This window comes from Pteropus vampyrus, unplaced genomic scaffold (assembly GCF_000151845.1).
Source record: "Pteropus vampyrus isolate Shadow unplaced genomic scaffold, Pvam_2.0 Scaffold215, whole genome shotgun sequence".
Lineage (NCBI taxonomy): Eukaryota > Metazoa > Chordata > Mammalia > Chiroptera > Pteropodidae > Pteropus > Pteropus vampyrus.
In genome coordinates, this window is record NW_011888996.1 from 3,308,040 (window position 1) to 3,332,233 (window position 24,194).

General features: G+C 33.6%; 1 protein-coding gene and 1 pseudogene across 4 annotated transcripts in view; one reads left to right on the top strand and one right to left on the bottom strand.

Annotated features, from left to right (window-relative positions):
* Positions 1-24,194, bottom strand: part of STK3 (serine/threonine kinase 3) — a 277,085-nt gene that overhangs the window by 194,257 nt on the left and 58,634 nt on the right. For all 4 annotated transcript variants that reach the window (XM_023538227.1, XM_023538226.1, XM_011372913.2 and 1 more), the window contains 2 exons: positions 9,640-9,804; positions 8,983-9,150 (listed from right to left, as the gene is read on the bottom strand). In XM_023538227.1, coding sequence (XP_023393995.1) covers positions 8,983-9,150; positions 9,640-9,804 — 333 coding nt within the window. The remainder of the gene's footprint in view (positions 1-8,982; positions 9,151-9,639; positions 9,805-24,194) is intronic.
* LOC111747249 lies at positions 23,281-23,399 on the top strand (annotated as a pseudogene).

The window sequence follows — 24,194 nt, forward strand, 5'->3', positions numbered from 1 at the left end:
TGTAATGGCAAAGTAATAAAATTCTCTTCTATAGCCATATGATCCTATATAATTTGTAATATACATATATAATTGAATAAAAGTTACAGTATATGGTCTTATATTCTGAATACATATCTACCCTACACACACACACGAAAAGCTAAATAATTCCAACTTTAGAATACTAGTTATCATTGTACTAGAAGTTCCAAGAGAATAGGAAACACGTCTGTTCTGCTTACCACTACATCTTTAAAGTCCAACTGGTACATGATAAATGTGCATGAAATATTTGTAGAAAGAAATAAAGGAAAGGGGAACAGAAGTAAAAGAATACAGGAAGAAAATTCTAGGGTACTTGTCTTCAAAAATCAAACATCCATAGTTAGATGGCATTTAGTTTCTCTGATGCAAAATAACCAATGTACGACAGCAGATATACTCTCCAACTGGTCCAAAGGATGATTTCCCTGTCCCCATATTAGAATATGCGTTTCTTCCATTTTTACATTAACACTAAATCAAAAATATTTTAATATGAATGATTAAATTTTGTTATCAATAACATAGATATGTCCCACCATAAAAATATCCACAACTACATGGCATAGAAGTTGAGAGTTGTTCTCATTACTAAAGAAATTAAAAATTATTTTAAAAAAAATTATATCCAAAGAATTTAAAATACTGATTACAAACATTAAATATTTCTACAACTTCAGAACACAGCTACTGCATAAAGCAAAGTAATACATATAATTAACTACAAATAAGCAATCCTCTACTTGTAGACTTGCGAGTTATTTGCACATAGACAGGGAATAAAAACCATCTGACTCAAAGGCCTCCCAAAAGACTGATTACAAAGCTAGAATTAAGGGAAACTTAGATTGAGTATAAGATTGGGGTGCAAAAAGTGATAGGGGGACAGCTGGGAGGACAATTAAGAGGCTGTAAAAAGTCAAAGGATTCGGAAACCTCAGCCAGCAAAGATAAAAAGGCAGATAAATAATGGAGAAAATTAAAAAAAAAAAAAAAAACGAGACCGGCAACTCAACAACAAAAATACAAACAACTCAATTTCAAAATGGACAAAGAACCTGAATGGACATTTCTCCAAAGAAGATACAAGTATGGACAATAAACCACATTAAAAGATGTTCAAATTCACTAGTTATTAGGGAAATGCAAATCAGAACCACAATGAGATACCACTTCACACCCATTATAATGGGTATTATCAAAAAGATAGAAAATAAGTGCTGGCAAGAATGTGGAGAAACTGGAACCCTGTGCACTGATGGTGTGAATGTAAAATGGTACAGCCGTTGTGAAAAACAGTCCAGAGGTTCCTAAAAACTTAAATATGAAATTACCACATGAACCAGCAATCCAAGTTCTGGGTAAATACCCATAAGAACTGAAAGCAGAGCCTCAAAGAGATCGCTGCCCACACATGTTCACAGCAGCATTATTCACAATAGTCAAAAGGTGGAAGCAATTCAAGTGTCCATGATGGATTAATGGATACACAAAATGTGGTATATACACATAACTGAATATTATTCAACCTTAAAAAAGAACAAAATTCTGTTACATGCTACAACACGACGAACCTCGAAAATATTATGCTAAGTGAAAGAAGTCAAACCCAAAAGGACAAATATCATATGATTCCACTTACATGAGGTGCTTAGAACAGTCAAATTCATAGAGACATAAAGTAGAATATGGCTATGAGGTACTAGGTTTGGAGATAATGGAGAGTTATTATCTAACAGGTGGACAGTTTCAGTTTGGGATGATAAAAATTTCTGGAAATGGCTGAAGTGATGGTTGTTCAACAATGTGAATATACTTAATGCCATTGAACTGTATATTTTAAAATGGTTAAAATGGCAAATGTTATGTATATTTTACCTCAATTAAAAAAAAGTGACAACAGAAAGAATATATATAGGTCCTGAAATTAGTCATTATTAATCTTAAACTGTATATAATTTGAAAGAAGAAAACAGATTATTGAGTTGAATGGTAACCCACAAATGATATGTCCACATCCGAATCTCTGGAACATCTAATTGTGGCCTCATCTGAAAAAACAAAAGGATCTTTGCAGATGTAATTAAGGATCTTGAAAGGAGATCATCCTGGATTACCCAAGTGGGCCTTAAATCCAATGACATATGTCCTTTTTATAAAGGTAAAGGCAGTCAAATACATGGTGACTGAAGAAAATTTAACTTTGGGTGGTGAACACACAATGCAATATATATATGACATATTATTGAACTGTACACTTGAAACCTATATAATTTTATTAACTAATATCACCCTAATAAATTTCATTTAAAAAAAGAAAAAAGCAGAAATTCTGAGACAGACAAAAGAAAAACACAGACACACAGAGAGAAGGTAATATGCAGATGCAGGCAGAGACAGAATTGATGCAGCTACAATCCAAGAATGCCAAGGATTGCCAGCAGCCACCACAAGCTGAAAGAGGCAAAAAATGGATTCTCTTTTAGAGCTCCTGAAGAAAGTGCAGTCTTGTCAACACCTTGATTTTGTACTTTGGCCTCCAGAATTGTGAGAGAATCAATTCCCATTGTTTTAAGCCACCAATTTTGTGGCAACCATTAGGACAGCCCTAGAAACTATCATGAGGGGTAAAAAGATAAAATAAAAAGAAAGTGGATCTCATAATTATGGAACATATCATTCATATCAAAATTTAACTGAAAAGCAAGAGAAGAAGGAGAGACCTGGGCTCTGCAACTGAGTCGCAGTCCCTGGCCACACTATGTCCATGAGCATGAGTGCCAAGGGTCAAGTGCTGAAGCAGCTCTATCCTGGGTGGGACAGAAGTGTAGTTTGCTCCTGGCCCAGTGTCTTGGGAATCTGGCACAGCACTCCAACAGGGGCACCAAGATGTCAGACCACAGGAAAAGGCTGCCCCCCGCTATCGTAGGCTTTAAAAGGTCTTCATCCAGGACCTTCCAATCGGTAAATTTTAATTCTATAAATAAGACCCCATATTCCTTCATCCATTCCCAGATGAAACAAAGATACTTGTTCTCTGTTAAATGCTTGTGAGAAATCTTCCAAGAGGCAGTGCCATGCATACACACTAGACAGCCCAGGTGTCTACCCAGCCATATACAGTAGGGACTGGGAGATGGAAGATGTGTAAGTGTGCTGGGTGTCATTCTACTCACTCCCACCCCCTACCCAAGCCCACTCTCCAAGAATTTTATTATTAATTGGGCAAGAAGGAAATTATGGATTTTTTTTAATGAAAAAATGGTTAACTCAGTTTTCACTTCTTAGACATAGATGTAACTACCTTTTTTGTATGTCTACTTTTTTTTTTTAATCATATTGGATTGGGAGTATACCTAGTATATTGGAAGGTACACCATGTGATTGGCAATGGAAGAGAGCTACTGTGTTTTATTATTCAATATGCACTATAAATAAAGAGTACTTTTTTGCTAAAGCCTGTTTTTACCTTGCATGTAATAGAGCATTTATTTCACTTATTAAAATGCAGTGTTTCTCAAAAAAAAAAAAAGTGGGAGAGGCTAGTTGGAAAAAATAGCAAGGTTGAAAAGGTTCTTCAGAAAAAAAAAAAAGATAACATCATTTTCAAAAGCATACTTCATCAAAAATAACTTTGCCATGCTGAAAATATCTACAGGGTTCCTTTCTTCACAAGTGGTGTGTGGACATATTATACAGAGAAACAGAGAGAGACCTACTTTCAGTCTAAAATAACTCCACATTTAAACAGAAACTGTCATGCTGCATATAGGCTGTATTTCCAGAAAATTGCCATTTAAATGCCTTCAATTGTCTCCGCAAGTCACAATTCAACATAAATCTTCCTAAAATATACTATATATTTGTGCTTATTTTTAAAAGGTAATAAGCATTCAAATTATATTGTGTAAAAGTTCTTAGTTTGATTTTATTTTCTTTCCTTCAGTAGATGTCAAGATCTCAGCAGTCTCTTTGCCTGCTGTCCTTGGTCTGACCCAAATAGTTCTATCCTTACCCCTGTCACTATGCTGAGTAACCAGTAACCAAACACAAAAGCTTGTAAAACGAAACAAAATAAAACAAAAGCAAAACTGTTTTAAGAATCGATAGGGTCTTCTTAGTGATGTCTAAAGAATAAAATGCCTGGGTTTGGTGGAGGGATACAGTAATAGACATTTAGGGAAATGATACTAGTCACTCATTTCCTGATTTTTTTTTTTTTGTAATTACATTTCCTAAAGAGCTGAGAAGACTGATCTCTACAGATATATGTGCTAACTGAATTTAAAATTAAATTTTTTTAACCTTTCATTTATTTAACTGACCAAAGTTAATTCAGTGGCTTCATATTTAACTTTTTAAAATAAACTTGGTTTTGATAAAGTTTGTTTCACTTAACATTTTGAGCAGATTTACTTCCATTTGCCATTACCCATTAATTTTAATATAATAGCTGGATATAAATTTATAAGCACATTTTCATACCTCTGTTTACAAAGCTTTACACATTTTAATGAGTACTTCATCACTGTCCTTTACTACACAGATAATTATTACTATCAACCACAATAAAGCTTTGGTTTGCATATACTAGAAGTGTCTCTTAAAAAAAAGGAGTTATATCAAAACTAACAAATTTAAGTTCATCCCTTGCCATCAAATAAATTCATGTTTTTAACAGCTCTTTTTTTAATTAGGAAATTCCTCCTTGAATGTCTGTATTCTAAATACCTCTTAGTCTGTCTCAGGAATGATTAAAGAAAGAACCAATTTTTGATGATAAACTATAGCATGTAACATCTTCAAAAGACCCATTCTCAATTAATTTCCAAGTTCCAATACAATTACTTTCATTTTTCTAATTCAGTATCACCTTTAAGTTCTTCACATCCTTCAGACTATGATGCTCAAAATATGTCTTTCAAAAAGCTTAATCAGTAAAAAGCAAATATTAATTTGTGACTGGGCAGGAGCAATTCTATTCTAAATTGTCCAAGTTTGACACATCTCTTCTTGCCCCTACCTGTTGCTGGCCCTACACAAGCGTGGGTCTCAAGCAGGCCTGAAGTCTGGGCATTCAAAAAACGTGGTATGTCTGAGAAAATGACTAGGAAACCAACTCCTAGTTCACTCAGTCTAGAAGTCAGCATCACTGTTCTGGAGTTGTTCCTATTTATATGCCATCTAGAGAGCAGGCATAGTGCAAACAGGTACAGTCTTGGGAGAATAGCCAAAGAGAAGTTCAGAAAAACTGGGCAAAATCCTTACTCTAATCAGGCAATATAAACAATGGCTGGACACCACCCTACCTCTCTAAGATGTGGAGGCTAAAGAAGCTGGCCTACCACATCCAAACTTAGTCTCCTGTTCTAGATAGCCATCTATATGCAATAAATTGTATAATATCCTTTACTTATATGTTAAAAACTAGCTCTCTTTGTCTCTATCTGTTGTAGTATTCTTTTCATTAATCACATCTTCATTCCACCATGACAACTGAGGTAACCATTGGTTACCTCGAAAGTTAAGATTGCTACCAAAATATAGGTAGGAAACAAAACACAAAAAATTAAATCTGTCTATATTACCCGCCACCCAGGAACAAACTTAGAAGGTTCATATTTTAAATTAATAATTATAATGATGATGATATATGGTTTGTAGATTTCTTTTTGGTAGCCACTCCTCCATTTGCATATAGTTGAGATATACAGTTGACCCTTGAACAATGGAGGTTTGAACTGTGTGAGTTCACTTATATATAAGCAGATTTTTTTCAATAAACAAAATATATTTTCTGTCTCTTATGATTTTCTTAACACTTTCTTTCCTCTACTTTATTGTAAGAATACAGTATGTAATACATATAACATTTAAAAAAATGTGTCAAGCAACTGTTTGTTATCAGTAAGGCTTCCAGGCAATAGCAGGCTATTAGTAGCTAAGTTTTGGGGGAGTCACAGATTTTCAATCTCTTAGGGATCGGCACTGCTAACTCCCACACTGTTCAAGGGTCAACTGTAAACACAGAAGATATTTCTTTGGTATCTAGGCAAGAACACAGACTAACTTGAGTTCATATCTTAGTGCTACCACTTAGAAGTTGTGTCATCTTAATAGCATAATCCTTTACTAATTATTTCTTCCAATCCACTCATTACAATGAAATTAAATACTTATTTCACAGAGTTGTTAAAGAAAATTTAATTAAAAAAGAAAGCTTCGATATTTCATTCAGTAATCAGAGTTTCATATCCTATCAGCTTTCCCATATCTTAACTTCAACTTTATCTGCTCTCTAACCTCACTGAAAAGACAGATATTCTGAATTAACTGATTTGAGGTAGGACTCGGGTACCAGAAATTTTAAAAAACTCCCCAGGTGATTACTACACAGCAAAAGTGGAGAATACTGTCTAGCTCCTTGGTCTCTCCATTTCCATATACTCTCTCCTGTCTTTCCAAACTATACCCCATTGGTAACCATCTGAACTATTCTCTCAACAGCAGCTTTAATGGCCTATAGCCTTATATCCTTCTAAAATACTCAATCATTAAAACCCAAACCTGGGATCAAGGCCATAATGCACTCCATTTCACTGCTGAACACTGCTAGAGGAAAGCTTAAAAGCTAGGATTGATAATACCACAATTTCTCATTTTCCATCTTTGCTAGGTCTTCAGCAATCTTTTTTCTCCCTTGGACAGCTTTCTTTTATTTTCCCACCCCACCCCACTCCCACCAAACTATTCAAACCCTGAAGAAGCAGTAAAGATTAATTTTACTAACATCTTTTTAATATTCTTTGTGACAAAATGGGAAATACACATAAAACATTTGCCCTCTATACAGAACAATGATTATCTCACAGAAAAGCACTTGCATGATAAACTGCAAGCTAAATAAACTGTATCTCTTTTTTTCAAAGAACATCAATTTTACCTGAAAGAATTAACTGACAGAAAAACCATGTTATTTGGTTTTGGGTATTTGACATTTTCTCAAAAATGAACCAAGTGAATCTATCATTTCGAGGAAAACTATAGTATTTGTTGACAATGATAAAATCTGAGCTTTCAAGTGAAGATTTAAATTTTCGAAAGTCTGTATCTGCCACATGATCTTGATAGTTTCCCAATACTTATAGTTCATATTCTAATTTGTAAGGTAGCGCACAAATATAAGCAAAGTTAAATAATAATAACAACTTAAATAGCAACTTAAAACCAGAGTGAGTCTGGAAATGCACAAGGCAACACTTGATAAACTGTCCGTTGATAAACTGTCCAAGGAACCACAAGGTCAAGAACTGCCCACACGAGCTGTGCAGGGAGAGACCCAGTTAGGCAATGGCTACCAGGGAGGGCTCTATCTAGGAATAAAAACTGAATTCAGACTTCATAAACAGGTAGAATTTAGACTGGCAGGAAAAGTGGGCAAGGTATCTGAGAAAGACAGACACAGATAGATAGATAAGATTTTAAAGAGAAATACTACCTTCAAGTATATTTCTACTATTTCATATGTGTTAATTCAAAACATCGAGTGATATTTTAAGATCCTAGAAGGCAGGGGCCACATATTACAATTATTTGCTATCTGCTTGAGAGACTATCCGGACGGAAAAGTAAGTAAGAAGCAGACAGTAATAATCTAAGTCCTGGGTTAAATCCCAGCTCTGGCTCTTAGCTAGGCTGCCTTGAATAATTTAGTTTACCTCACTAAGTCAAACTCAAATACACCTAGTTTGAGGATTACCCTGAAAACATTCTAACTAAAAGTACCAAAGATAACTAATAATCATAGAAGAAATGAGAATCTGTGTTGCTGCTTTTATGCTGACCTTGTTATTTTTCATGTTATTTTTCAAACGTTATTTTTAATATTTTCACTATAACAAAAGGAATTTACATGTACAAAGAAGATGATACATATTCTATAAAACTGTACTACTCAAAGAATTCTCTTTAAAGTGGCGAGCAGATTTTTTAATATTTTCAATATAGTACAGTTACCTATATTATTGAAATTCAATCCACAATAGCATTGTAATTATCAGAAATAATTCCATTTTATTCTTCTCCAGATATTCTGAAGTACTACATTATCTTCCCTCCCATCTATTTACTTCGTATATTTCTCCAGTCACCCTGATACCATCTTCACTCCCCGCCCTTCTCCTCCCCTCCCCTCTCCTCCCTCTCTCTTCCTATATCCTTTCTTCTTGAGGTGACTATAGCCACTAGAGGGCAATAAGTTTACAAAGATAAATATACTTATCTATACTGAGTTGAGATTCTCATACAAATAAACCTAAAAATTCTATCCTTACAAATCCTAAAGTACAGGCAATTAGATTTCAATATGTAAGGTATATCCTTCAAATTCTAAATTTATCCTTAAAAAGGAGTTCATAGAAGTATATAATAATGTTCAAAAAAGGAATTCCATTTTCTCACCAACTGAAGAAATAAAATTAATTTGCTTACAAGTACAGAGTAATATTAGAAATCAGGATTTTAAAAAATATTAGCCACAGATGAGAGAAGAAAAAAGGAAGAAACAAAAACACAGAAAGGTAGAATTTGCAGGGTGGGCAGAAAGAAAGAATTGATTCCTTCTAACACCTCCACTGCCACATTGAGAAAATGATGAATTGAAGAATAGAGTGGACTTACCAACCCTTTCTTCTACTGAAAAGCAAGAAAAAATTTTGCAGGTATATTTTGGGGGAAATAAAACAGTAACTGTAAAGAGAAATATAGCTTTCATTTCTTTTCTCACAATTAAGGATGGAGGTGGGAGTAAAGTTAACAGTCACTAATCTTGGACAGATAATTTTACTAGTTTTGCACAGAAGCCAACTTCAAGTGAACTTATATACTTTACATTTACTTACATTGACATTACAAAACTGCAACACTTATCAACATTTTTAGCAAACCATCATTTCTTACCCTCATTGGATGTATGTCAGCATAAGGAGGTTTTCCTTCAGCCATCTCTATGGAAGTAATGCCAAGGGACCAGATGTCAGCCACACAGTTATATCCTATTTCTTGAATTACCTCAGGAGCCATCCAAAATGGGGTTCCTATCACAGTATTGCGTTTTGCCATTGTATCCTGCAAAAACATTACACTGACAAAATAAATACAACTACAAAAACACTAAGGAATTTGTCAATATATTCTTTAAACTAAATACTACAGATTACATTTAAATTGAATATTTTCCTAAAATATCAACTAGTTATGACATGACAAATTTAGGAATTTTTAATTCTGAAATAATCAAGCATCCACAAGTAACTTAACTCTACTACCATCATTAAAGACAGTACCATAACAATGGAAGCTACAAAAATGGACCAAGGTAGCTCTTTTTCAGACATTTAAGCATTTAAATGACAACATATACTTTCACATTTATTCAATGTCTCTTAATTTGTAAATAAAAGTAATAAATAAAAAATTGTGGCCCTATCTCCCCAAGAAGAATGAAATTATGCATTTCTTTCCACAGCCCCCTAAAAAAGTTATTAAAGTTTAAAAAACATCACAATCAAACCTGGGCACAGAAGCCAAAAGTATTTGCAAAATTACTATACTTACCGTTAACTGACCAGCCACACCAAAATCTGCCAATTTTGCATGTCCTTCTGTATTGAGGAGAATATTTCCAGCTTTTATATCTCTGTGTATTTTTCTCATAAAGTGTAAATATTCTAGTCCTTTCAAAGTAGATTTAAGAATAGTTGCAATTTCATCTTCTGTTAACTGGAAAGAAATATTTTAAAAATTACAATGAAATACCAAATTAGATAAACTCTTAAAAGAGAGTACTGGTAACAAGCACTTCTTTCTGATGACCATCAAACCTCTAGGAAAAGGCTAAAAGGTAAAGAACTGAGAACCTCTTTTTCCCCATAAATATTCTTTGCCACTCATTACACACTTTACTCATGAAATAAAATTTCATCATTAAATTTCTCCTTTCTTCAAATTATAAATGTCATTCTTAAAGCACGTAACATATGCCAAGAGTCAACATCACCCTAAGAATTCACTGTTTTCCACATCTTCTAACGCCGAGGTACTAATATCTGTCCCAAAAAAATAAATTCACACTCTTCCTTGTAATGGCCTCCCATTCTTGATGAAAATAAAAACCAAAGGTTGTACATAAAGCATCAAGCACTAATAATGACCTGCTTCCAGCCAGGTCATTCCTCACCTACCCAAGCTGTGGATTTTTGACCCTAATAATGGGAACTGAAAAATGAAAATGTCAGAGAAGTACTAGGAAAACAGAAACACAAACAAAGAAAGTTACTGCAAAGAGGTTGAGTAACATCCTTCTTTTCACACACAAGAGAGATAGAACCAAGATGTGATTCCTGTCTGATCATAATTTCTGCTTTTAATTATGCATATACTACTGCTATGCTATACTGCCACTCTTGACAAAGTTTGTTCATATGCAACATACTAAAGCCACTATTTTTTAAAAAACATCCTCTTAGTTTTTAAACACATCCAAGTGATATCAAAAGCTCAAAATAAGAGCGCCTGCTTCTCACTACAAGCACAACTGGCAAATATAACCAAAGAAATAAGTTGAGAGAAGAGGGAAAAATCTCAATTTACACAAAGACAGAGAACGCTGCTCTATATGAGGGGAGAAAAAAAAGGGAAAAAAAGAGTTCAAATGCCCAAAAGCAGATAACAGAAAGACATAGTGGAAATTAAAAAGATAAAAATATAAAGACTATGTAGAATGTGAAAATAACTACTAGAAAAAGCTTCCACTGCCACTAACCCCACAGTGATCATGTTTCATTCAGAACAACTCAAGGGACAACTGGATATTCATATGCAAAAAAAAATTAAGTTAGTCTCCTACCTCACACCATATATAAATATTTACTCGAAACAGATCCACAACTTATAAATATAAATTAAGACCATAAAACTCTTAGAAAAAAACATAAAAGTAAATCTTCATGATCTCAGTTTTGGCAATGGATCAACAGATATGACATCAAAAGTATAAGCAACAGTGTGAAAACTGATAAACTGGATTTCATCAAAATTTTAAATTTTTGTGCATTAAAGAACATTATTAAGAAAAGGAAATCACAACTTACAGAATAGGAGAAAATATTTGCAAATCTTACATCTGATAAGGGTCTAGTACCTAGAACATATAAATAACTCTTCCAACTCGACAACAAAAAGAGAAAGAACTCAATTTAAACACAAGCAAAAGACTTGAATAGACATTTCTCCAAAAAAGATAGACAAATGGACACACATGAAAAGACAGATGTTCAACATCATCATCATTTTTCATTAGGAAATGTAAATCAAAACTCTAAAAAGGTACACCACTTTATATCCACCAGGACGGCTATAATCAAAAAACTAGAAAACAACCATGTTAGCAAAGTGAAGAAATTAAAACTCTCATATATTGCTAGTGGGAATACAAAATGGTGCAGCTGCTATGAAGAACAATATTTAGTTCCTCAAACCATTGAAAAAAAGAAAAAAGTTAAACAAAGAATTACCATTTGACCCAGCAATTCTATTTCTAAATACATAACTAAAAGAATTTAAAACTGGTACTCAAACAAATCTATGTACATGAATGTTCATAGCAGTACTATTCACAATGGCCAAAAGGTTGAAACAACCAAAATGTATATCAACAGATGAATGGCTAAACAAATTACAATACATACATATAGTGGAATACTATTCAGCCACAAAGAAGGAATAAAGTACTAACATGTGCTACAATGTGAATGGACCTCAAAAACATTATGCTAAGTGAAAGAAGCAAGCCATAAAAGGGCATGTATTGTATGATTCTATTTATATGAAATAGTCAGAATAAGTACACAGAGAGAAAAAACAGAGTGGTGATTGCCAGGGGCTGCGGAAATGGGAAGCAACTGCTTAAAAGATATGAGGTGATGAAAATATTTGGAACTAGACAGAGGTGGTGATTACACAACATTGTAAATAAACTCATACCGCTGAATTGTTAAGTTTTAAATGGTTCATTTTATGTTATATGATTTCACCTCAATTCTTAAAAAGCCCTGACCATGTTAAAATTCCTAAGCAAACTGGGAGATGGTTTACATTTTTGTGTAACATCAATATATAATGTCACAAATGTATTGTACATGTCTCTTTGTATGCACTAATCTTGAAAAAATGTGTTGACTTTGGATAAATTTGCTTCCTTCAAAAGGCAGGAAGGGGGAAGGGAAGAAGGAAAGGAGGAAGAAAGCAAACAAACAACCTGGACCTCTTTCCCCTAACCCTTTCCAAATTAAAAGACCCTAAGACTATTGTAAGCCATCTCTCAATTATACATTCCTCAGTGATAATCTAAGAATCTTACTTACTTGATAAATTTACTCTAGTGCAAGATATCTGATCCAGAATGCCACTTACCCATTTAATAAATATTTATCAAGCACCAAATACATGCCAGGAATTACAGCAGTTGCTGGAGAATTACAGTAGTGAATAAAATGAGAAGTGTCTTTGCTCTCAAGGAGCTTATACTCTATAGGGGAAGGGATAATTTGAAAATTTGATAGAAAACAGTATAATACAAGAAAATGTCTGGTAACTGCTATGAGGACAATAAAATAGAAAGCTACTGATAGAGAATGACTGAGAATGGCTTCTTAGGGCAGATATCAAAAAAAGCCTGAGAGACATTTTTGCTGAGGTCTAAATGTCATGAGGGATCCAACCATGTGACTGGTTATCTGGAAACAGGACATTCCACACAAAAGAAACAGATGATAAAAAACACCATGATTCAAGAAAAAGCCTCCCACATCTGTGGTCAAGAAAGAAGGCTGAAGTTTAGTGAGTAAGGAAGAGACTAGTCCTAAATGAGATCTGAGAGACAGGCAAGGGCCAGATCATATAAGACTTTACAAAAGGCATGGATAAGGAGTCTAGATACTTCGGAAATTCTCTACCTTGTACCAGATGGTCTGATTTGACGGTGCACAGAAAGCAAGCACTATGCTCTAAAGCTGTACTGTCCAATACAGTAGCTCCAAGCATCTGAAACATGGCTAGCCCAAATTGAGATACGCTATAAATATAAAATATACACCAGAGTTTAATTCTTAGTACCAAAAAGAGAATGTAAGATACCTCAATAATTTTTATATTGATTACACTTTTAAATGATATTTATATGTACCAGTTAATTTTAAAATTTGTTAATGTTTAACATATTTGATAGTAATAAACTACTGTTATTAGATATATATTTTAAAAATTTAATTAAATCTTTTAAAATGTTGTTATTAGGAAATTTAATTATATGTGTGGCTCATTCCATGTTTCTATTGGACAGCACTGCACTAAGAAAAGGGTCTATAAGAGCAAGGATCTTTGTTTTGTTCAAATGTATCTGCAATGGTTGGAACCATGCCGGGCATACAGTTAGCACTCCATAAAGAATGAATGAATGGATACAGCTTGTAGTTAAGAAGAGAAAGAAGATACCACATCTGATGTTCCCAATCTTTCTAAATTAATGGTTTGCAGCCAAGGAGGAGAAGGGAGGTAGGAGTGTTGTTAAGGACTACCATACTGCACCACTGTAGAAGGTGTGCAAGGTTGTGAAAATATCACATAAGCCTTGGTTTTCTCTTCTCTCCCCATCTCCCACATCTAGTGTAAAGATTAAAGAGTTTGGGGGCATTACAACAGTAGAACCAGTCCTTAAAATTGAGTAATGTTTAATTATTTCAGTGCTGACCTTTTCAGTTACCTAGACTTCAATTTTTATCCTCTTAACATTCCACTATTTCCAACCAATAAGTCACCAATTCTTCATTAACTCTTTGACTTGTTATCTCTGCTCCTGTACCCCATATTTCAGAGCTATCTAGAGAAAGTTCAGAATTAAATAGACCCACTATATTTCAAGGTTTTAGGATGTGTCTGATTTCAATGCTGTAAAGCATATGCCACTGGACAAATCCACGGTGAGACTAAAGGAAGATTCACCAAAGACAGTATACTGATTCATGAACTCTCTGGCTTTGCTAGATGATTTCAAAGGTTCATGCCAACTCTGATTCTATTGTATATTAACAAAAGATCTCCATAGTCTTTACTTAACAACTAAATAAATTCACATTAATGTGGACATCGATTTTTATTCTTTCTTCAAATACCTCCCTCACTGGCTCTCTCATACAGAGTCTGTTGAAGGTGCTGGATATACCGTGGTGAGGAAACTGACAGTCCCAGTCCTTACAAAGCTTACGAGAATACTTAAGGGCAGAGTCTGCATTTGGCCCTGAATTATTAAAGGTAGAGAGGGTATATCTGAGGCAAATGTGTAAAATTTATAAAGTCCCTCTTTCTTTATGCTCTTCTCTCTTTGTAACAAACCCCTCCCCTTACTTCAGGGGGTAACTTCATATCCTGCCCTAATCAAAAAATGATGCAATATCCAATCATTCATACTAATAAATGGACATGTTTTAATTTAAAATTATTTGTTACTGTATTATTTTAACAACTCATTTGAATATAAGCTTCAAACATGGTATCCGCATTTTAAGCCTTTTAACGTCAATTATGAAATGGAAGGTTTCTATCCCTCAATAAAATCATTTAAACAACAATAAACAAGTAAAGAAATATTTTCTACAACATAGATATATAATGTTGTCTTAAATTTTGTATTACTTTACAATTATAAAGGGTATTTTATGTGACTCTCACAACTCAATTAAGTAAACAGAAACATATTATCATCCCTTTTTATAGATGAGGAAACAGATTTAAAGAAATTCAGTGATCTGTCAAATGTCATACAACTGTTAAGTGTCAAACCCCACGTCTTCTGCCTCTGCCAGATGTCATGAATTTAAATGAATGAACTGGTTTCAATCTAAGAAAACAAGGAGTTGCAAGGCTTGTTCCAAGGGTGATATTCAAAATATTTGACAATCAGTTTAATGAGAACAGCCGACAGCCATAATATCAATCAATGAGAACAGCTATCACTGGTTAACAACACTAAGAATGGATATTAGCCATAAATAAGCAGTAAAACTGAATATCAGACAGAGTGCCTACTTCACCTCAGCATTCAAATTTATATCATTTTAAATTATGTGCCAGCCAAACAAAACAAGAATACCTGTTAATAAACTCTGCAAGTAAGCAGACTTATCTGGTCCAAAAAGTAACCTTAACCGAGAACATAATAGATAGCTTTAGGAGTATTATATTGAAAACAAATGCTTAGTCCCACTAAAGTAAACATATAGATCAATGATTTAAACATTTTAAAAATATTTAAATAAAAATAGAAGAAAATCAAAGTACTGAATCAGTAGGTAGAATGAATAGTTTCTAATCAAAAAAAACAAACAAACAAACAACGGTCTCAAGCGCACAAGCCTGCTGGGGCAAATCCCATTCAGTGGGGCCAGCCCCACATAGCTACTCATACCCTATGGACACAGCCAATTCCAACAGTTGGTAAGTCTGAACATTAATCCCATCCACTGACACCAAAAAAGACTTAGCTACAATAGAAGTTCACATACAACCCACACAAAGATCACATCCAGAGCTCCTGGCATGGGAGATTAGGGTGAGTGTGCCACTAGGCCACACAGGATACCTTTTACATAAAGCCATCTGACCAAGGCTGAGAAATGAAACAAATCTTCCTACAGAAACAAACATAAGACAGGCTAATAAAATGAGAAAACAAAGAAACATGCAACAAATGAAATAACAGGAGAAAACTAAATGAAATGGAGACAAGCAAACTCCATTTGAGACAGAGTTCAAAATACTGGTTATAAGGATACTCAATGAACTTATGGAGAGGATGATGAGCTCAATGAGAACCTCAACAGAGAGACAGTAAGCATAAAAAAAAAAAAAAAAAAAGGACATAGAAACCATAAAAAAGAACCAGACAGAAATGAAGAATAAAATAACTGAACTGAAGAATACACAAGAAGGATTCAACAGTAGACTGGATGAAGCAAAAGACTGATCAGTGAACTGAAAGACAAGGTAGGAGAAAACACTCAATCAGACCAGCAAAAAGAAAAAAGAATTTATAAAAATGAAAGATAGATTAAGAGACCTCTGGGACAACATGAAGTGTAACAATATCCACATCATAGGAGTACCAGATGGAAAAGAGCGAAAGCAAAAGGCTGAGAATCTATTTGAAGAAATAATAACAGAAAACTTCCCTAACTTGGCAAAGGAATTAGACATACAAGTCCAGGAAGCACAAAGAGCCCCAAACAAGAGGAATTCAAATAGATCTATACCAAGACACATCATAATTAAAATGCCAAAGATCAAAGTCAAAGAGAGAATCTTAAAAGCAGCAAGAGAAAGGCAGCTAATTACTTACAAGGGCAATGTCTGCTGATTTTCAACAGAAACTTCGTAGGCAGAAGGGACTATCAAGAAATATTCAAAGTTAAGAAAAACAAGAATCTACGACTACAAATACTCTACCCAGCAAGGCTTTCATTTAAAATGGAAGGTGAGATAAAGAGCTTTTCAGACAGGAAAAGCTTAACGAATTCATCACCAAAAAATCAGTATTACAAGAAATGTTACAGGGACTTCTGTAAAAAAAAAAACAAACAAACAAACACAAACAAAACTAGGGTGGGGAGAACAAATAAATACAAGTAATAAAATGACAATAACTACATATCTATCAATAATCACTTTAAATGTAAATGGATTAAATGCTCCAATCAAGAAACACAGAGGAGCCAAATGGATAAGAAAACAAGACCCATGCATATATATGCTGTCTACAAGAGACTCACTTCAGATCAAATGACACTCACAGACTGAAAATAAAAGGATGAAAAAAGATATTTCATGCAAGTGGGAATGAAAAAGAAGCCAGGGTAGCAATACTTATATCAGACAAAACAGACTTTAAAACAAAGGCTATAAGAAGAGACAAAGAAGGGCATTCATTACATAATTATAAAGGGATCAATACATTAAGAGGACATAACTCTAGTAAACACACACCCCACACAGGAGTACCTACATACATAAGGCAATTATTGACTGATATGAAAGGAGAGATCAACAGTAATTAACTCATAGTAGAGTACTTTTAACACCCCACTGACACCATTGGACAGATCTTCCAGACAGAAATCAACAAAGAAACGATAGGACTAAAAGACACACTAGAGACCAGATGGATTTAATAGATATTCTCAGAGCATTTCGATCCAAAGCAGCAAATTATACATTCTTCTCAAGTGCACATGAAACATTTTCCATGATAGACCACATGTTAGGCCACAAAGAAAGTATCAATAAATTTAAGAAGACTGAAATCATACCAGCCATCTTCTCCAATTACAATGGTATAAAACTAGAAATCGACTACAAGAAAAAAACTGGAAAATACACAAACACATGGAGGCTAAATAATATGCTACCAAACAATGAATGGGTTAACAATGATATCAAGGAAGAAATCAGAAGATACCTAGAGACAAAGGAAAATGAAAACACAACAACTCAAAATCTATGGGAAAAAGCCCTAAGAAGGAAGTTCATAACAATACAGTCCTACCTCAAGAAACAAGAAAAAGCTCAAATAAACAATCTAACCTTAAAATTAAAAGAACTAGAAAAAGAACAGTAAACAAAGCCTAATATGAGTAGAAGGCAGGAAATACTCAAGGTCAAAGCAGAAATAAATGGAATAGTATCTAGAAAAACAATACAAAGAATTAGTGAAACCAAGAGCTAGTTCTTTGAAAGGATAAACAAAACTGATAAACCCTTAACCAGACTCATCATGGAAAAAAGAGAGAAGATTGAAGTGAATAGGATCAGACATAAAAGAGAAGAAATAACTACAGAACCCACAGAAATACAAAGGATCATAAGAAAATACTAGCAGCAATCATGAGCCAACAGGTTGGACAATCTGGAAGATATGGATTCATTCCTAGAAACATACAAAATCCCAAGACTAAGTCAAGAAGAAACCAACAAAATAGAATCAGTAATCAAAAAAGTCCCAAAAAACATAAGTCCTGGACCAGATGGTTTCTCAGGCAAATTTTACCAAATATCCAAAGAAGAATTAACACTTATCCTCAAACTATTCCAAAAAATTCAAGAAGAGGGAATGCTCCCTAATTCCTTTTATGAGGCCACCATTACCTTGATTCCAAAACCAGAGAAAGACATTATAAAAAACGAAAACTACAGGCCGATATCTCTTATGAACATTAATGTAAAACTCCTTGACAAAATATTAGCAAACCAAATTCAGCAATACATTAAAAATATATACCGTGATCAAGCTGGATTTATTCTGGGGATGCAAGGTTGGTACAATATCTGCAAATCAACTAATACTATGTTAACAAACTGAAAGATAAAAATCATATGATCATATCAATAGATGCAGAAAAGGCATTCAACAAAATCCAGCATCCATTTATGATAAAAACTCTCAGCAAAGTGGAAAGAGAAGGAACATACCTCGACATTATAAAGGCCATATATGACAAACCTATAGCTAACCTCAAACTCAATGGAGAAAGGCTAAAAGTGTTTTCCATAAGATCAGCAACAAGACAAGGATGCCCCTCTCACCAATTCTGTTTAACATTATATTGGAAGTCCTAGCCACAGCAATCAGACAAGAAAGAGAAGAAAAAGGTATCCAAATTGGAAAAGAAGAGGTAAAAATCATATTATTTTCAGATGACATGATATTATATATAAAGAACTCTAAAGATTCCACCAAAAAAACTGTTAGAACTGATAATTAATTCAGTAAAGTAGCAGGATACAAAATATTCAGAAGTCAGTTGCATTCTTATACACCAATTAACTTTCATAAAGAGAAACTAAGAAAACAATCCCATTTACAATTGCATTAAAAACAATAAAATACAAAGAATCAAATTAACCAAGGAGGTAAAAGACCTGTTCTCAAAAAATTATAAGTCATTAGAAAAAGAAATTAAAGAAGACACAAATAAATGGAAGCATATACAGTGCCCATGGGTAGGAAGAATCAACATCATTAAAATGGCCATACTACCCAAAGCAATCTATAGATCCAGTGCAATCCCTATCAAAATATCAATGGCATTTTTAGAGAACTAGAACAAATAATCCTAAAATTTATATGGAGCCATAAAAGACCTCAAATAGCCACAGCAATCTTGAGAAAGAACAAAGTTAGAGGTATCACACTGTTATTAAATTATACAACAAGGCTACAGTAATCAAAACAGCATGGTACTGTCATAAAAACAGAAACACTGATCAATGGAACAGAATAGAGAACCCAGAAATAAACCCACGTCTATACACTCATTTAATATATGACAAAGGAGGCAAGAATTTACAATGGGGTAAAGACAGTCTCTTCAATAAATGGTACTGGGAAAATTGGACAGATATATGCAAAAAATGAAACTGGACCACCTTCCTACACCATATACAAGAATAGAATTGAAATGGATTAAAGACTTAAATATAAGACCCAAAACCATAAAACTTTTAGAAGAAAACATAGGCAGTAATGTCTCTGATATTGCTATAGTAATTTCTTTTTGGATATATCTCTTCAGGCAAGGGAAACAAAAGGAAAAATAAACAAATGGGACTACATCAAACTAAAAAGGTTTTTGCATAGCAAAGGACACCATTGACAAAAAAAAAAAAAGAATTGACTGGGAGAAGATATTCGCTAATGATACATCTGATAAGGGGTTAAGATCCAAAATATATAAAGAACTTACACAACTCAACAAGATGAAGTAATCAGGGGGATCGTTTCATAAACTACATAAATATCTAATCAATACTTGAAACTAATGAAATTTTCAAAAATGCAAACAAAGAATTATGAGAATTTATTAGCTTTTTCTAGACAAAAACTATAAGCTTAGAAAACTCAGAAAAATACCCACAGCAAATTAGTGTATAGATTTAGACTATAAAGAGCTCACATAAATCCTCAGAAAAATAATAAAACCCCAATAAAAAAACAGGCAAAGAAATGAAGTCACAATTCACAAAACTAAAAACAGAGCTGGGTAACATACATCAAAAATATTAAACTGCACTAATTATCAAAGAAAAGTAAATGAAAACAATGAAGTATCAGTTATAAAATTATCCCATATGGATCATAATGCTACATACCAGCACATATGTGGCAGAGAGGAAGAGTATAAGCCATGTGTAAAACTGATCTGAGAATGCAGAAATATTTTCCAAAATGCCCTAGATAACACTCATTCACTGAGAAAACATTTATTGAGCACCTGTTCTACATTGAATTTTTTAAAATGTCTCTAGTAAACTAAAGCACTTTCAAAGTGAAATGGAACCACAGCTGAGAGCAATTAATTAAGGGAAGAAACAGGAAGTGGCATTAAAATTAGTCTCTGAATAAGAAAAGTAGTAGTTCACCTACAGAAAAAAGGAAAGATAGAATAATCCAAATAACTAATGGAAGAATACAAATATAATAGCTGTGAAATGGCACTCAAAAATCAAGTAAGGCCATTTTCCTTAAAATAAGAAAAATGGTTAAAAGTGATAGGCCTTTTAAGTACCTATCACTTAAAAAATTTACCTGAATTTTTTAATTTTAGCAAATTTGGAGGAGTAAATGTTTACCGGGTCTCTTTGAAATATCAGTGGTATCAAATGAACTTTAGACAAGAGCAATATCTATATCAACACTGAAGCCACTCTACAAATATTTTGCATCACTAGTGGAGAAGAATGAGAAAGAAAGGACATAGGAACTTGTATTGGACACTATATAGTAGGCCTTGATCTGGATGTTTATTTCATATCCTTTAGACACACATTGACTTTTGTGTTTTAAATGAAGGAAAGAAAGGAGAGGGTAGGCAAGAGGGAGGGAAGTTTGTTTCTTTAGTTAGTTGACAGTCATTTCCTAAATAGGGTTTTGGTTTCAAAAAGCCTTTAAATGTTTTAAAAAATTCATTTACATATAAACACAGCCAGTTACCAAAAGTGGCTTGATTTCTACTTGGCAACAGAGAAAACTACTTATATCCAGTGCTATATAAAAATTAATATCACTTCAGATAGAGACCCACATCCAAACAATTCAAAATGGTCGTTTATACTGAAAACATTTGGGGGTGGGGGGAAAAAAGAGAGGGGGGTCTCCAGAAGGAAGTAATGTAAGATTTCAGTTCTAAGATGGAAAACTCTTAGATCCATTCTCAAACCACAGCTAACACTTTTTTAATGGTATTTGTCAGGAATCCTTTCCAATAAAAAGTTTTATCGACAGAGTACTTCATTTGTGCGGATTTTATTAGGTTATCTTCAATACATTACAAGTTTCGTTTTATTTCTGTCACTATACAAATAGAGCAATGTCATTTTAAAATCATTTGTATCACATTTTATAATCTATTTTTTTTTAAAAAAAAAAAAGAGGGTGAGAGAGAGAGAACAAACCATGAATGAAACACTCAGTAATCAGGGATGAAAATGAGACTTTTATAGCTGAGCTAATACATTAAAAGACGGAAGTCTACATCTGGTTTCAATACTGGTATGAATTCACTAGAAAATTTTAAAAGAATTTCATTGTACAAAAACAAAAAGATGGTTTTGATAGGCTTTAGTCCTCTGGTTACTTTTGTTTCTAGAGTCATGCGATTAGTATAATAATATGATACATTTAATATATCACTGTGTATATGGTTTTGATAAAAATGCACCCACCAACTTGTCTCAAGGGCACATGCACAAGCTGTTTCAAAATACATATACTGCCCTAATGATTTCATGTCAGTAAAAACAAATTAAGTGAGGTTTTATAAATTCATACAAAATTAAAATTTTTTATTTTCTAAAAATGAATCTTAGCTAAGCTTCTGACAGGATTATTTTTTCACATAAATATATTAATTCTATATTAGAACCTATTACATATTAAGGAAACTAAAATTGTGAGACATGACAGATAACTATATTTCATTATAAAATTTTAAGTTTCAACTTTCACAGTGACTTTTCAGTCTTGAAAATCATCTGAATTCACTGATGTAATCTTCACCCAGTCTTTTAAAGCCTTAAAAGACTCGCCCCTTTCAATCATCCTATATTCTCCAAGTCAGAATTTACCTATAAGTGATGATAATGATAACATTAACAACAGCTTACATTTATTGAGTTTTTACTCAATACCAGCCACATTACAAGTATCATTTCGTTTAATACCCAAACACAACCATAGAATGTAGGCACTAACAAGAATTTACCGAAGCCTGTTATACTGCCCTTGCCTTCATGGTGCTCGGAATTTAGCGAGAAGGGAAGGGCACAGAAACAAAACTTACAATACACAGTGATACCTGCAACAACAGAATTAGTTATAGCAGCACTCCTGGACAGCACTTCCTAAAGCTGATTGTACATGAGAACCAGTACTCTTAAAATCCAAACCATCTAACTTAACACTCAAGGCCTTGAATGATACAGTTCCTGCCAACCTTGATGATCTCACCACACAATTCTCTCCACCCTAGGAAGCCTTCACAGAGGAAGTGACTTTTAAGCTGACTCTTGAAGAATGAACAAAGTTCGTCACGTGACCAAAGAGGAAAGTAAATACTAGGAATGTGTAAAGGCAATGGGTATAAAAATATATAAAGTCCAGTAACAGTGAATGATTCTTTGTGTTTGAATATAATGTGTATAGGGAAACAGTGCAAAATAACAAAGGTAGATTAGTACTAAACTCTGCTTCATATACCTACTAATTTTTAAGTAGAAAGATAACATGATCATATCTGAACTTTTAGAGGGAAAACCCTGACAACGGACCCTTAGCCAGAGACTAGAAGTAGGAAGGCTAGTGTGGAGAATGTAATAATAAAATCATTTATAGTAGTAGTAGTAGCAGCCCCTAGCTATAGGAGTAATTAACAGGTATGTAACTATGCCTAAAATACCAATGGAGATTTCTGTGGTGGGATTAATAATGAACATCTCAAGCAAAATTAGAAGAGTCAGACCATGCAGTGAAATATAAAAGCAGTGAAAGCAAAATCTATACTTATTTCATAATTTGAACAGAAACTGCCCCAGCACTAAAAAAATCACATATGGCTTAGGAAGCGCCCTGTCAATCAAAAAAAAAAAGTTACTGTCTATGGCCATGCCACCCTGAACATGCCCAATCTTGTCTGATCTTGGAAGCTAAGCAGGGTCGTGCTTGGTTAGTACTTGGATGGGAGACCACCTAGGAATACCAGGTGCTGTAGACGTTTAAAAAAAAAAAAAAAGTTATTAAAGATGAATATGCCCTCTAACCCAGTAATTCCATTTCTTAGAATACATCCAATGGCCGTAACAACACAAGTATGCTAATACATATGTACAAAAGTTTTCTGCAACTTTGACTACAAAAAAACTGAAAAGTTAGAGCTCATTTTATCCAAAGTACTGAAAAAAATACATTCTGTTACATACACACAGACCTATATGTACTGTTATGGGAAGATATCTAAGGTATATCAGAATTTTTTTTAAAAAAAGGCAAGGTAAAGACCACCACATACAGCATGACTCCCTTGTGTAAAACAACTCATGCATACATATGTGCTGAAAGGACCCATAAGAAACTGTCAACTGACATTACCCCAAGGAAGTAAAATTTAGGAATAAGTGAAGAGACACTTATTTTTACAATGTGCTCATATTACTTTTAATTTTGTCTTTAATTTATATAATTAAAGGGGGAGGGGCTTATATATTCTAATCAAATGTATAGATAATTGTGTGAAACAATTTTAAAAGACTTCCATCTAAAATTGTTAAAATCAGAGATTTTCCACACCTAAGGAGCTAAATTTCCACTTTCTAGAAAATTAACTTATACACATTTCTTGATTTTCTAAGATTAAACAAGACTTTACTGGATAACACAATGATCTTTTAATATGTTTCTCTAATACTAGAAAATATCCACTATTTCAACAAATATCAGAAAATTCTTAAATCACTAGTAATTAAAAACTAAATACCAGTTTTTAAAGTTTTGCCCTAACAGCAATAAAATA